The sequence below is a fragment of the Martes martes genome (assembly GCF_963455335.1).
Source record: "Martes martes genome assembly, chromosome: 3".
Lineage (NCBI taxonomy): Eukaryota > Metazoa > Chordata > Mammalia > Carnivora > Mustelidae > Martes > Martes martes.
The window spans coordinates 59181395-59198227 of record NC_137890.1 but is presented as its reverse complement, the minus strand read 5'-3'; the positions used below and the strand labels follow the sequence as shown (position 1 = coordinate 59198227).

Here is a 16833-nt window from a genome sequence, read left to right as displayed (position 1 = left end):
AATTTCTTTTCATTGTTTATAATCTGTCTCTTACCCCACTAAATAGTATTCCCACTAAAAAATACGAACTTTAGGAAGGCAGTAGCCTGTTCTTACTATTATATCCCCAGCATTTGGAATAGTGCTAGGCATATCATAGATATTCAGTGGGTATTGAATGAATGGTGTTTGAATGAACTGTGACAAATGGTATATCTATGGTATATCCTTTAACAGCAGTATTGAAATGGTTCTTTTGGTAACATTAATATTATTTTGTTAATAGGATAACAGTGTTCTGCATTTCTGTCTTGTTTATGCTTTAGATATGAAGCCCCACAGATCGCCTTACGTTGTGGGATTATGCTGAGAGAATGTATTCGACACGAACCACTTGCCAAAATCATCCTCTTTTCTAATCAGTTCCGAGACTTCTTTAAGTATGTGGAGTTGTCAACATTCGATATTGCTTCTGATGCCTTTGCTACTTTTAAGGTAATTTTTTTTTTCTGAATCAGCTAGGTCATTTAGTTTCAGCATTTAGTTAAAGTCAGTTGGCCTCTGAGGAGGCAGTTTAATTTTAAAGAAGCAGGAAAGGCTATTCCTTAAGCCTGAGCATAACCAACTGATTTATGATGTAAAACGTAAAGTATCAGTCATGCATTCTATTAGGCCAGTCTATCACACTGTAGAAAAAACAACTCAAAATACTTGTCACAAACTCATGCAGAATGAATTGCAATATATGTGAAAAAAGGGACATATAATATTCTCTGCAAAGCATGCTTTCACTTATGTTAAAAACAAAGGGTATAAGCTGCCACTTAAGTTGCATCTGCACTGAATACCTCTAGAAGGTTATCAGGGAAGCAGCAACAGTGTTTACCAGCAGGGGAAGGGACTAGGTAGTGAAGGGAGCTGGAGAATGACAGCTTTGCCTCTGAAGGACATCACCGTACTTTATCAGCGTAATTGTAAATTCTCACTCAGTGAAGCAAATTACTCATAAATGAATCGTGTTTTCTTCATAATCATTTGTGTTCTTATACACTTATTATCTACTCTGTTGCTAAATACGAATTTAATCTTAGTATTATATTAAAATTTTTTAATTGTTGTAAAAGAATATATATAACATAAAATTACCATGGTAACCACTTTTCAGTATACAGTTCAGTAGTGTGAAGTATATTCACACTGTTGTGCAGCTAGTACCCGTTAAACACCGGTGCTCCATTTCTCCCTTCCCCTCAGCCCTCCAGCCCCATTTTACTTTCTGTTTCTGAGTTTGACCATTCGAAAGATGTTCAGAAAGCATATTAGAAAATAATGTACCTAATTTGCAAACTAAATACTAGAACTTAGACATCCAATGAATGATGTCACCTTAAAGATTTCTGTCTTAGAAAATCATTTACTTATTCTTATGATCCTGCCATTATTTAATATATTTTGAAACTAGTATCACTATCCATGGCATGTTCATTTTCCAGTAGTGGCAAATCTTTCTGCGGGCAGATTAAAGTTCTGCGAACAGTGCAAAGCTGTTTGACATTCAGGTTAACTGGATAAAGTGGGTGGTCATGATAACTAGGACTGTTTTGGGTCTTGGTAATAATAATGGGAATGATAATAAAAATAAATTTTAAAATGACTAAAATAGAGTCTGATTTTCTTCAGTGTATACCACACTGGACTGAAGACAATTTTAGAAGAGGATTTCTGAAAATATTTTAAGCTGATGATGTAACAGCATTATTGACAAAAAAGTCAATTACAAAGTAGACAAGACTTGTTTAAATGTATATACTCAGATTCATTTCTTTAAAAGCATTTCAGCAATTTACTTCTCCATTTATATCATTCCAAATTTACTTCTACTTTTTTAGGATATAAATACTGTTACCTAATTATAATCCATATATGAGTTTTATTTTTTATATATTATCTTAAATAAATAATTTAATAATACTGACATAGTCCATATACCAGTATTAGTAAATACTTTAATCTTACAACTTTATGTAAATGACTTGAAATTTGCCTATAACTGGAATGATAAATAGTTCCTTTTAACAGCTCTCCAGAGGTCAAGAAAAGTGAAAGCTATAGTTTGTTATACTGAAAACTATGTATTATCTATAGACTAGGGACTTACTCAGCCTGTTCTAAGAAGGTGCCCTGAATCCATTAAAAGATGCATATGCTCACATGGTGGCGGGAAGTGTGAGAGAGCACCAGGGAGCAGAGACAAGAAACAACAGGGACTGGAGGGGAGCAGGAGGTAGGGGGACCTCAGCAAAGGGAAGGGATGGAGGGGGGGCCTGCAGCAGGGCAGTGAGAGGAGCTTGCTGTGACCAAGAAGAGGGAGCACGGGTGAGTGGACCCCACCCTAAAGATAGCCTCATGAAGGGGTAGGCAAGGCTGGGCCCCTTCTGCCTGTGACACAGTCCATCATGACATTTCCACGATATCTCTGAAATGTCATGAAATGAGCAAAATTGAATTGATAAGAACTCCTGTCAGAGAGAATCCTGTTTGAGGGCGACAATTTACTGTGGCACTTTTGTTTTAATAAATGGGGGGCGGGGGTGTGTGCTAGTTTGGAACCAGGGCTGAACTGCCCGAGACAGGAGAGGAAAGGAGCCAGAGTGTCAATCATTCCCTAAGCGCCTCAGCCAAGGCTGAAATAAGTACAGGACCAATCTAGAATCTGGGTTTGAAGGGAGAGGGGTCACCACCCTGGTGGCGTTTTCCACATGTCTCCCCCGAGTCCTGTCTGCTCCCTAGATTCTCCCCGACAAGACCGAGCAGAGAAAGACCCTATCTCTCTGGGGTGGAAGGCAAAGGGCAAGGGAAAGAAGGAGAAGGAAGAAGGGGATCTAGAGGACAAAGACGTAAGAAGAGAAGAAGGAAACTAGAGAGAACAGCAAAGAGTGAGGGGAAGGAAGAAAAGAGAGGGAGGAAAAGTCTGGGGACAGCACTAAGGAGAGTTTCCTGGTGGGCGGAGGGAGGGGGAGCAAGGGCTACAGGCCTGGATGTGTGCTCAGAGTGCGGTGTAACTCGAGAGCCTGCTCCGTTCCACTGTCCACTCAGTCTCCCCAGGCAAAGCAGAGGTTCTACAGTGGCCACTGATGAAGCCCCCAAAGTCTATCTAGCGCACACGGTGAGAGAGGCCTTGACACGTCAAATCTGAAGACTAACACTTAACACAAAACATGATTCCGTTTCTTTCTAGTGAACTGTCTGTGCCTAAACAGCTAAGGAGATGTTTTCTGTTAATAGTGTCATCCCATTTTTTTTCCCCTTTCCTGTCTGATGACTCTGCTGTCATGGAAACAGAGTTGGTTCTTTTTCTAAAAGACTGTAAGTAAAGCTTCACAAATAATTATAAACAAAGAACAAACTCTGAGATGAATATGTATTTTTCAAAATTTCCCCCAAAGATTTTTCAACATTTAATAAAATAAACTACATTTGATAATAACGTCTTGCTATCATATGTTCAACCCAATTTAATTTGCAGCACAGTATTAAATATCAAAAATAAACTGATGTTTTAAGCTATACCTCAGCATATTTTCCATCAAACTTAAGTCTCTGAAAATCTAAATAACCATAAAAAGTTTTCTAGTATGCTTAAAAGAAAAAAAATTGGGGCGTCCCCTGGGTGGCTCAGTCTATTAAGTATCCAACTGTTGATTTCAGCTCAGGTTGACCTCAGGATCCTTAGATCCCTGTACTGGGCTTCTTGCTTAAGCAGGGAATATGCTTATTATTGTTTTTCTCTCTCCCCTCCCAAATAAATAAACCTTTAAAAAAAAAAGTTTTCCAGCATGCTAACAATATTGGAAATGTCAATTTATATTTTTCCAAAATGCTGTGGTTAATATAATAGAACAGTGACCATAAGTCACTGTTTCTTTTTAAGTAGATGGCTTCAGGGGGTTTTGGTTGTCTGGCTGGCTTGGTTTTAGTGTGATTTTCTTTTGGTTTTGTCTTTTGTTTTTAACCTCTTAGACATTTTTTTTTTCTTTTTCTTTTCAGTGTAACAGTATTCATTGTTTTTGCACCACATCCAGTGCTCCATGCAATACGTGCCCTCCTTAATACTTACCACCTGTCTCCCCCAACCTCCCACCCCCCCCCCCACCCCCCGCCGCTTCAAAACCCTCAGGTTGTTTTTCAGAGTCCATAGTCTCTCATGGTTCACCTCCCCTTCCAATTTCCCTCAACTCCCTTCTCTCCATCTCCCCATGTCCTCCATGTTATTTGTTATGCTCCACAAATAAGTGAAACCATATGATAATTGACTCTCTCTGCTTGACTTTATTTTACTTAGCATAATCTCTTCCAGTCCCGTCCATGTTGCTACAAAAGTTGGGTATTCATCCTTTCTGATGGAGGCATAATACTCCATAGTGTACATGGACCACATCTTCCTTATCCATTCGTCCGTTGAAGGGCATCTTGGTTCTTTCCACAGTTTGGCGACCGTGGCCATTGCTGCTATAAACATTGGGGTACAGATGGCCCTTCTTTTCACTACATCTGTATCTTTGGGGTATACCCAGTAGTGTAATTGCAGGGTCATAGGGAAGCTCTATTTTTAATTTCTTGAGGAATCTCCACACTGTTCCCCAAAGTGGCTGCACCAACTTGCATTTCCACCAACAGGGTAAGAGGGTTCCCCTTTCTCCACATCCTCTCCAACATACGTTGTTTCCTGTCTTACTAATTTTGGCCATTCTAACTGGTGTAAGGTGGTATCTCAATGTGGTTTTTATTTATTTGACAGACAGAGATCACAAGTAGGCAGAGAGGCAGGCAGAGAGAGAGAGGAAGCAGGCTCCCCACTGAGCAGAGAGCCTGATGTGGGGCTTGATTCCAGGACCCTAAGATCATGACCTGAGCCAAAGGCAGAGGCTTTAACCCACTGAGCCACCCAGGTGCCCCCTCAATGTGGTTTTAATTTGAATCTCCCTAATGGCTAGTGATGATGAACATTTTTTCATGTTAGACTTCCCTTTTTTTTTTTTGAGCTCCAAGATGGCTGTTGCCCAGTTTACTCATTAATAAACAATGAATAAACAATTTAACATTGTTTATATTTTTTGTCACAGTATTGTCTACAAATTGTCCTTTCCCAGAAAACATTCCTAACAGTCAGCATTTCTTTCATCCGTCCTTCCATGACATGATAGAAGGGGTTTGAATTCCACCTCCCTCTGCCACCTGACTGGCTATATGTCCTTGAGCAAGGAGTTAACCTTGGAGTTTCATTTTCCTCTCCTGTGAGATGAAGAAAATAATCCCTGCCTTGCAGAGTTGTGAAGATGAGAAATAACATGTGTAAAGAGCTCTGCATGTTCCCCGACACATAGGAAATCCTCCAAGAACGGCAGTTGCTGCTTGGCCCATCCGCTGTCATGCCCCTGCCATTGAGTGTGTTTCTGTCACTCCACCCTCTGTCTCCCAAGGTGTGCAGAAGTCCCTCCACAGCAATATCAGATTTTTTTTTTTAGCATAATGCATAGACTATGCAAAACTTAGTCTTGTCAAAACAATTGTGAGGAGGTGGGATAAAAGCATACACTGTTTCAAATAATTTAAAATTTTAAATTATTTAAAATCTGAACTTTATGTCTCTTTGCAACTTTCTCCTTTTTCCTTTTTGGGTAGGATTTTAGCTGATTTTTTCCCCACTGTCATGTGATCTATAATGATGCAGCAATTATATTTGTCTTTGTATTATGTGTATATATGCATGGGTATATGTATATATATGTTCAATTCCTCCAGTTTTGCACATGCATTTACTACATGCAAAAATTTGAGGGTGTAGCTAGGAATATATACACACAAGTGTGAGAGTATGTGTGTGGGGGGGGTGTGGGTGGGTGTGTGTGTTACAGAGAGAGAATCATTTATTGGCTGTACCCACCATGTACACATGCCAGAGGAATTCTACCCCATCATATTTTATTTTTCTATTATTGGATATGTAAGTTATTTCCAGTTTTTTCCTTTGGAATTTGAAGGAGCTGCTACTAACAGGACTTCTTCCCAATTCCTCTTTCTCTGGAGTAACACTAACAGATAGTGAATGGAAACCTTGACAGGCAGCACTCATCCGCACAGTGCTCCTTCTGCTGCCACCACCACTGTGTGTGCAGACCCGGGGCTGTGAGAGGGCACCATCCCCACAGTCAAGCCTGCTGACTATGACAACAGGTGGATCCAGGTCTGCTGCAGTCCATAGAAAGAAACCCTTTCTAACTGGGGTCAGCTCAGAAAAACCACTGATCCTGCTCAGGACATTAGGGAAGGGGGTGTCTGAAAACTAGGGACCCCAGAGAATGCCGTGGAACTACCTTGCTCTTTTGGGGGTCTCGTGATAGAGGAACTAGTTTGAATTTTGACCTCAGAGAGAACAGGAATGAATTCCTCTAGAGGGTTTTCCCATTTTAAAGTTTCAGTTCCAAAAGAATGCTGAATGTTCTACTGGGGAAAAAAAGTACGGGTTTCTACTAATAGACGCAGTACTCAATCAACATGTGGTGATAAGGAATAAAATGATATCAATAGCCAGTCTCATTGTTCTGGAACTTGAAAATTAATAGCACAAAAATGCATTAAATATTTTACTTATTTAAATAGAAATAGGTGAGTTTTGCCCTTGCTGCTGTCTTCTTGATCTCTGTGAATTTATGTTGGGATCTTCTATATGCTTTTAGGAAGTTTTAATTAAATGTGTATTAAAGCATAAGAACTTATTTTGGAAAACTTTAAAATTCTTGTTATGTTTTTAATTAAATTCTACATTCTATCTAGACAGGGTATTAGCCTCTAAGCTTATAAAAGGGATTAGGTGAGGCTTATTTTCCTTCAACATTAAGGTGAATTAAGGATATAATTTAGGTGTGAGCTGAAGACAGTCAAATGTTCCTTTATGCTCTTGTTTAGTTTTCTGAGCGTTATGCCGTAAGAAGATCAGTCTACCTGTCTTTAGCTTTGAATGAGTGTGTTGTATGACTTAGTCACCACACATCACCACACAGTCTATTAACCCTTGAGCAGGAGATGCCTGCGATGGCCCAGTTAAGTGTCATTTCTGTGCTTCCCAGTGTCCTAGGCACCTCTGTTTTAAACGTGGTTAAGTAAAAAAAACTAAAGGTTGAGATTCCTGAAAATCTTTTAACTTGTGAGATATGGTTTTAAGCCATTAGGCATTCTTTTAAAATAATAAGTTATTAACGACATTTCGAATAGCTCATCATAGACTTTATTTGGATATTTATTAGATCATGATCGCAATATAGTCATGGCTTGAAGAAATATACTGTTAAACCCCATCATTTAGGTGCTGTTTGTTTCACTAGTTAAATTATTCCTATCATAAATTTAACAATGATACGAATTAAAACCCTTTGTTGTTGTTGACATGAAACAGACTTGCATTTCACATCTTAAACTAAGAATGGAAATAGTTTTGTGGATGTAAAGAAAATATTCTTCAGAAACTATATGTTTCAAATGAATGGACTTATAACATTCTTAGAAAAGTCAGATTTATAAAATCTATTGGCTATAGTAATTATATTTCACTTAACTGTTCTTTTTCTAGGACTTACTAACCAGACATAAAGTGTTGGTCGCAGACTTCTTAGAACAAAATTATGACACTGTAAGTAGAAATCCTTTTTGACATTTTACTTCATTTTCTCCCCCCTCTCCCCCACCTTAGATCTATGGACACTTGCTCCTATATATGATTTACAACAGACATGAACCATAGTCTGTCGGCACCCAACTTGTCCATTTACCTGGTCATCAGGAAACTTTGTGGAAAATTGAGAAAGGCAGGAGATCGGGGTGTTCTCATTTTTCACACCTGTTTCTGTTGTTGTATCTTGAGCTCCAGAAAATGACTGGCACCTGCTTACTTTGACCATGATTTAAGAGCATCCACATTGCCCTCAATGGGCAGTAGGTATCCATAAAAGAGTACTCCACTTTCACCAAAAGAAATCATTTTACTTGCTTGATAATTAGTTTTGCTTGTAGAAATGCCAAAATATTTCTGTCTTCCAACTCCCTTCTCAAATGGTGAATCCAACCCATCCTTTTGAGATTCTGCTGAAACATGATTCTTCTAGAAGGCTTTCCTTAATCCCACCCATTCACATTCATGCACGAGTACTCCCTCCCCAGCCCTGCTGCCTCCATTTTCCACATTGTATTGTGGTGTGTCTGTACCTTCCTAGCTGGTTCTTGAGCTCCCTGAGAGGCAGGAACCTGATCAGAAACTGTAGAGCTAGATGGAATGTTCAAGCCTCATTAGATGTCCATTGATAATAAGTGAAAATAAGAGAGCTAAGATAGTTTATGACAAGACCCGCGGCATCCGCTACTAATCTCTTCTATGGAATGAGTGATGTAATATTTTGTGCAGGAATGCTTCGCCTTCAAGAAATAGTACACAACAGGGTGCCTGGGTGGCTCAGTGGGTTAAAGCCTCTGCCTTCAGCTCAGGTCATGATCCCAGGATCCTGGGATCGAGCCCCACATCGGGCTCTCTGCTCTGCAGGGAGCCTGCTTCCCTCCCCCTCCAACCTCTGCCTGCCTCTCTGCCTACTTGTGATCTCTGTCTGTCAAATAAATGAATAAAATCTTAAAAAAAAAAAAAAGAAATAGTACACAACAATATGGAAGACTGTAAACTCATTCTCTTTGATCCCTTATTTACCAGATTTTGTCTTTGTACCTATAGTCACGTCTTGTGTAATTTGGTAGCTACACAGACACTGAGCCCGCCTGACTGACCTGAACACCAGCTCTGAGAACTCATGCTCCCTCAGACATTTCATACTTTCTGAGTTTCATATTTCTTTAAAAAGTAAACTATGAAATGGGAGCACATGACATATGACTCTAAAATAATGAAACTGGCATCCTGGGGAGTCAGTCATACCTTATACACGTATTTCAAGTTTCTGGTTACATATGGTTGCACTCCTGTGGAATTTAAGAAACAAATGAGCAAAGGAAAAAGAAGAGAGAAAGAGAGAAACCAAGAAACAGTCTCTTAACTATACAGAACACACTGATGGTTACCAGAGGGGAGGTAGGTGGGGGGATGTGGGAAATAGGGGATGGGGCTTAAAGAGTGCACTCACTGGTGATTATGAGCACCAGGTGATGTGTGGAACTGTTGAATCACTACATTATACACCTGAAACTAATATAACACTGTACATTAACTATACTGGAACTAAAATTTTTTAAAACTTACCACAAAATTTGATAAATTTTGAGTCCTGCAAAATCCTGACAGAATAAATAGTAAGTCCTTCCTATAAAAGAGTATAATTATTATGACTTTAATGTGAGCTACCTGGTTTTGTTGTTACTTTTCACATTCTTAATTCCCTGTCAGTAATCATCCTCTGTGGGCACTTCTTGCCCTCATCACACCCGTGCACACACATCTCACGCTCCGCCCTCTGAGGACCAGGAGTGGTTTCCATCCTCCTCAGCCCCTGGACTCTCCTACCTTCAGTTCTCCGTTGGGCTTGCTCCTCCTACCTCAGTGGTCTCTGAGGCATGTCTTTGTCTGGTAGGAGGTCCACGCTCAGCTTCCCCAGCGTCTGGCACTCTGTGTGAAAATGAAGGACTTGGGCAATGGTTGACAGCCACAGTGGGAAACAAGGGCCCCAAATCCCAGCGTCCCCCAGCTTTTGGTGAGAGTGGAAGTCCTCCAGAGAAGCCAGCTGGAGGTGGCAAAAGTTGCCCTATTGCTCTGTCTACACTATGAACTTGGCAGTTTGATTCTTCATGGGTTATCATGTGAAGTCCTAAGTGTGTTTAATTTTCTCCTAAATTATTCATGTGCTAATAGCTACCGCTACCAACTTCTCTAAAATGGCATGGAATGTGTTATTTTGTTATCCATTTAATAGATGAGTTAATAGATGTTTTATTCAAAAGAATGTATTGAGAGGACTCAAATATTCCATTTTCCTTCTCAATTTTTAATTTGCAAAACTAAAATTAAGTGGACAAGTACATCTGTTGTATCACTTGACCCTCCTACCCCCCAGTATCTTTATGTGTAAATGAGGATGGCGAAATGGGGGAAAGCTCCCTGTGGGCAGTGTGATCAGCATAAGGTTATTAAGCACAGAGACCCATGCAAAGCACAGCTGTTGGGCTGCCCTGGCCTCACGGGTTGGGGATTTACTTTTGAAGCAAGAGAGCAAGCAACCCTGATGCAGAGAAGCCACTGCTGGTTTTATGCTCTAATATTTATTTTCTTTTCATTAGATTTTTGAAGACTATGAGAAATTGCTTCAGTCTGAGAATTACGTGACTAAGAGACAATCTATAAAGGTAATATGAAATTTCTTTAAGTTATCAGTTGATATCTTACTGGTAAATGATGGCTCTGAGTGGACAAGTACATAAAGAAAAATGAAGGTGTCCCTTTTTTTTGTAACTTGGAAAATATTTTTCATGTTATGACTGTACTTTGTAGCAAAACAGTATAAATGCCCTGACTCAAAGACTTTTGGGAAGTAAGAGTATAAACAATAGGTACATGATAAAGTAGAATTTAGTATATTGCAGCTCCAAAAGAAAGTCAAGCTTAAGTTAATTTAAATACAACCACAGTTCTCTCCTAGGGCGTATTTTCTGGAGATGAAAAGAAATCACTCTTAGCTTGAAATTAAGATCTGAATTACCATTTACAAGGAAGAATCAGGAAGGTTCTCCTGTAGTTCTCTTTCAGTGTAACTGAAACAGGAGAAATGACCCTATTTCTCTTAGACATCTCTCTGTAAATTAGACTTTGTAGGCTATTTTACAGAGAAGGGGAGAAGAAAAGGTTATGTAATGGGGCTTACCTCCATCTGAGAAGCACTTACCCCCAGATTTGTAACAAATTTTTCTAAAGTTTTTTTGTTTGTTTGTTTGTTTGTTTTTTACCACTTTGCACTGCTGGGTTCCATATTCTGAGCATTCTTGTTAGTGTTTTACCGCAGGTCATCTTTAACACCTCCACCATTTAACATGTCATTTTCAAATTGTATTTCCAGCAAAGATTCCAAAATTTGAAAATAGTCACTCTTAGAGTGACTATTAACTTAGAGTTAAAAGAATAATCTTTAATAATCTTTAATAAATTTGGGTACTTGATCATGGACCCAAAACTGTACTTTTTAAAAAATGCTAATATTATACTGAAACAGACTTTGAAAAGAGGTTAGAAGATGGTATCACCAGCTGAAAAGAAAATAAAGTCAATTCTCAATTATCTGCAAATAGCTTAGTTGGATCAATTATTGGGGGTGGTGAGGAGAGTAATAGGGCTTTCCATTTGGTCAACAAATATTTATGTGCTCCTATTCCTAACATTACAGTGACAGCCAAGAACAAAATGAAGTCACACCCCAATGAACCTTACATTCTGTTGGAGGAGAACAGACAATATATAAACAAAAAGATAAATATGATTTTTTAATAAGGAAGATACAAGGACAGGAAGTGATGATGGGTGATGGGGTGTTTGTGTGTAAACAAGTGGCATTTGCTATTGGAGATTGTATCACCTATGAAAAGCCTGTGGAAGTTCATTCTCCCCCCACCCAGACAGCCCAGCAAAGTAGGGCCACATAGTCAGTGAGTAGGCTTCCCTCCTGGGGGCGCCTGGGTGGCACAGTCGGTTGAACGTCCCACTCTTGATTTTCGCTCAGGTTGTGATCTGAGGGGCCTGAGATCAAGCCCCACATAGGGCTCCACACTCAGTACAGAATCTGCTTGGAACTCTCTCTCCCTCTCCTTCTTCCCCTCCCCTACCTCCGAGCCTGGCCTCAACTAAATAAATTAATTTTCTAAAAAAGTGCCTGGAGGGGCGCCTGGGTGGCTCAGTGGGATAAGCCTCTGCCTTCGGCTCAGGTCATGATCTCAGGGTCCTGGGATCAAGCCCGGCATTGGGCTCTCTGCTCGGCGGGGAGCCTGCTTCCTCCTCTTTCTCTGCCTGCCTCTCTGCCTGCTTGTGATCTCTCTCTCTGTCAAATAAATAAACAAAATCTTTTTTTTTTTAAGATTTTTATTTATTTATTTGACAGAGAGAGATCACAAGTAGGCAGAGAGGCAGGCAGAAAGAGAGAGGGAGAGAGAGGAGGAAGCAGGCTTTCCGCTGAGCAGAGAGCCCGATGTGGGGCTCGATCCCAGGACCCTGAGATCATGACCTGAGCCGAAAGCAGAGGCTTTAACCCACTGAGCCACCCAGGCGCCCCAATAAATAAAATCTTTAAAAAATAAAAAAATAAAAAAATAAAAAAGTGCCTGGAAGCAGGCATTTGGTCAAGAGGAAGTAGGACTGCTCCAATGGGAGTGGCACATCCATTAGAGCTGCATCTCTACCCTTCAGATCCCACTCAGATATTCCAAAGCATGTTATTGGCAGGTATTAATTGACTGAATTTGTCAAGCACTTTATATGATTTTTGGGCTTACTAAACATCACACATTAGTTTTACATGTTGGGATAATGACATTCATAGAACAATGTGTTCAGTTCTAAATATTGAATACACTTTTTTAAAAAGATTTTATTTATTTATTTGATAGACAGAGATCACAAGTAGGCAGAGAGGCAGACACAGAGAGAGAGAGAGGAGGAAGCAGGCTCCCTGCTGAGCAGAGAGCCCAATGTGGGGCTCAATCCCGGGACCCTGGGATCATGACTCGAGCCGAAGGCAGAGGCTTTAACCCACTGAGCCATCCAGGAGCCCCTTGAATACACTTTTAACTGAAGTGATAAACAAAGTGTATTTTGTGTGACATTTTTATCAATTCACTTTACCCCTGATTTGGCTTAGCCATGACCCGCCTTCCCCTGAATTTGTGCCCCTGCTTTTCCAGCATTACCCACTGTTGGGGGGGGGGGAGGGGTCAGCATGCTAATTTCAGCCAGTCATTCAGCACTCTTTATTGAGTTTCCCCTTGCATGGAAACCCATATACAGTGATCTACGTAGAAAACATACCTTGGGGGGCACCTGGGTGGCTCAGTGGGTTAAGCCTCTGCCTTTGCCTCAGGTCACGATTTCAAGGTCATGGGATCGAGCCCCACATGGGGCTTTCTGCTCAGCAGGGAGCCTGTTTCCCCCTCTCTCTCTACGTGCCTCTCTGCCTACTTGTGATCTCTCCCTCTCTCTCTGTCAAATAAATAAATAAAATCTTAAAAAAAAAGAAAAGAAAACATACCTTGGATTCACTGCTCTTGCTGCTGGAGCCTGGATTGAGGAGCTAGAGCTTCAGACAAAGGCAGTGACATCATGCCATGCTCTCCCAGGTCCAGAAAGCTTGTTAAGAGCATTTGAAGATAAGGCTGCATCCTGTTGCCACAGTTGCATACCTGAAGAACAGAATTCCTTATTTGTGAAGGGCTTTACAGCACAGCCAAAACAGGGGAGCTGGTCTGTATTATAGGACATCATTGCCCTCGGAGGGAAGGAGAAACAGAACAGTAAACAGACCTGACAGTGCTCTGAGATCTCTCATACATTTTCTAAATCCTCCCTCTTTTTAGTGGGAATCTATAAGGTCCTGAACCAAAGTAGCAGCATTGGTATGAACTAAGGCTATGGAACTAAAGCGGGATCAAGAAAGCTCAGAGTCAGAGACTTCAGAATTTATCCTTATACCATTTTCAACAGTGACAGGAATTGGTGACAGAAATTTTTCTGTTGATTGACTGTCTCTAGGGCCTTAGGTGAAGTTATAAAGCTAACAGGTGTTCCTCTAACCATCTCCCTTCTGGGCCTTCCTCCCACTTCTTCCTTCATGTTACGCTGTCATCCCTTCCTACTCATGTGCCCATTGCACTCATTCTGCTCTCAAGGTGTCATCAGCTCCCTGGCAGGATGCATTTGCACTTGAAAATAGAAGCCTGTTAATTCAGTGCATGTGTGATTGGTACAATATGGAATTGAAATTTGGTGGGTAGTAAAGGGCAGTGAGAAGTTTCCTTCCTCACTGCTATCTGCTGCCACCTGGCTCTCCGCTTCCCAGCCCTCTTTCCGCTTGGCTCTGTGGCCAGACACCTCCGCACTGTACCCAGCAGCACAGGCAAGGAGCAACCGAGTCCACGTGGCGTACTGAAACGCTTCCTTTCCTGCTTGATTGTGCTTCCTCCGTATGTACAGATGCCCCCAACCCACTCAGAAGGCCTCTTTCCTGTTCTTTACTAATCCACCCAGACATACTATGTTGGCTGCTACTCTTGCGTAAAATCTTTTACAGTGGCATGTCTCACAAATATTTTATTTGCAGTGTGGTAAAACCGAGCACTGGTTGGACACTGAAGGAAACTAGTAAAAGACAGATGAAGGATATCTAAGAATGCAGAGATTGTTAAAATGGGTACTAAAGATTTGGCTTTTTTGAATGCTAGATTATAGACAGAGACATCACTAAAATGGTCTTATTTCCCTGTATTCAAGGAGAGAGCTGTGTAACTCCTGTCCTTAATAGAAAAATGTTTTGGAGAGCTCTGCTGGTGCACTGTTGGTTTTTCCTTTTGAGAATTAGGTCTGTGGTAGCAATATGTTCTGTTTTTACCCAGCCATGTTTATATCTCCGAATTCTGTAATATTTTATACATAGATGTTTCATCATTTAGAAAATAAGAGAGTTTAGATTCTTTTAAGAGCATACTTACAGGGGCGCCTGGGTGGCTCAGTGGGTTAAAGCCTCTGCCTTCGGCTCAGGTCATGATCCCAGGGTCCTGGGATCGAGCCCCGCATTGGGCTCTCTGCTCAGCGGGGAGCCTGCTTCCTCCTCTCTCTCTCTGCCTGCCTCTCTGCCTGCTTGTGATCTCTGTCTGTCAAATAAATAAGTAAAATCTTTAAAAAAAAAAAAAAAAGCATACTTAGAGTATTCTGTAAGTGATAAGCTGTCTTAAAGCTAGGCTATTTTCTGACTCCCCTTGCTTCCAGCTGTCTTTTGGTAATCATATTCTAAATTGTCCTGAACTACCTTGGGAAGCTTAGATTCCTGGTGTCAGTATAACAGAGAAATTCCTTCCCCTCACATGACAGAGCTTAGGAATTTACTTCTTATTATCTTCAGAGCCATTTAATTACTAGCAAGAAAGATTGTAAATCAAAAGAAGCTTGGTAGAATTTTGGGGGTTGTTTCTGGCTCTGGTCAATTTCATTGAAACACGAAGTTTAAAAACTCATTATTTCTACTTGCTGTGCTTGGCTTTACTCTGTAATATTGAAGCCTATAAAATCTAATATAGAGAACTAAGAACAATTTTTTTCCATTTTATCATGTTAAATGCTTTGTATTAAGATGAAATGCAGCATTTTGCCATTATCAGTATTAATTAAAATAGATTACATTTAATGGCTAAAGGAGTCAGTGTTGGTCAAATGATTTAACACAATTGATTGCTTTAGAAAAGTAGTGAAATTATATTAGCAAAGGACAGATTGGATAAAACTTACATGTAGGCATCCCTTTATAATAAAAATTAAAGTGACTTAATCTAAATTTGACTTATAAATGTCACTTCAGTAAATTCTTGAGTGTGTGTGTGTTTGCACAAATTTTAAGGGTAAATTTTTTTAATGCAATGTATTGTTGAAAGACCTTTTGATATGTTTATGTGTGTACTATATGTATATGTATTTGTATAGAGGTGATATGTATTATATTTGATTTTAACATATGTTTTATATAAAAATATCTTTATATCAATATAGAATCTGTAGGTAGATATACAGATCTATATCTGTAATGAAGCATAGCTATATAAATGCCCATGTAAATCTTAAGTGGGTATAAGTTACATACATAGACACATATATAATTCCTGTCAGCTTTACAACCAAAAGTGGCTGGGTCTTTTTTTGAAAGTCTGGGAGCCATCCTGCTGACATGTAAACATGTAAGAAGGTGGCACACCTGTGTCCCCGATGTTATCGGGGAAATTAACCTTGGTGCTTCTCTCCGAGCCGTAACCATTTGCTTGTCAGAAACATAAGAGTTTCATGATTCTCTTCATTACCTGAATAAAGGCAATTAGCTAAAAACAAGTAGCTTCCTTAGTGGCCGGGTGGGTTCAGAGGGAACTGTGAAGGGTGCATAGCAAAAGGCACTGTCAAGCCCTCCGACAGGGAGTGGTTTACCTTTCATCTTGAGAATACACATATGTAGGGGATCATAGCTGCTTGGCCATATAAGTCAGGTGGAGTTTTATCTGTCTTCCTAATGTCTTTTGCACAGATTACCTATAATGTTGTGTTGCGGATATGCTTATTCAATCATCGAACTGCTTTCTTTCTTCTCTGCGTTTTGTGGACTTTATTTCCCCAGCAGCACCCACACATATCACACAGTTAAGCTGTAAAGGGGACAAACACAAACAAGAGTTCATCCGTGTCCACACGGAGCTTATGTTCCAAAGAGGCAAGTAAGTCTGTACTGCAAGGCAGAGTGAGTACAGCTGGGGAGAAACAGAGCACAGAGCAGGGGTAGAATGGTGGTTCACAGGGGCTGGGAGGCAGGGGGATGGGAGGTGTTGATCAGTGGGTTCACACTTTCAGTTATGAGAAGACTAAGTCCTGAGGATCCAATGTATAGCCTGGTGACTACAGTGAATAGTACTGTGCTGAGTGCTTAAAATTTGCTGAGAGAAGCTCTTAGGCACTCTCATCACACACCAAACCAAAGGGCAGCTGTGAGGGGATGGATGTGTTAATTAACCTGATCATGGTCAATGTTTCACGATGTAAATATATTTCAAATCATCATGACGTGCCCTTCAAATATAGGC

At 40.3% G+C, this 16833-nt stretch overlaps 1 protein-coding gene across 1 annotated transcript in view; it reads left to right on the top strand.

Annotated features, from left to right (window-relative positions):
• CAB39L (calcium binding protein 39 like) overlaps positions 1–16833 on the top strand; it is a 115505-nt gene that overhangs the window by 83591 nt on the left and 15081 nt on the right. Inside the window, exons 6-8 of the mRNA XM_080799642.1 lie at positions 306–474; positions 7607–7666; positions 10306–10371. Coding sequence (XP_080655768.1) covers positions 306–474; positions 7607–7666; positions 10306–10371 — 295 coding nt within the window. The remainder of the gene's footprint in view (positions 1–305; positions 475–7606; positions 7667–10305; positions 10372–16833) is intronic.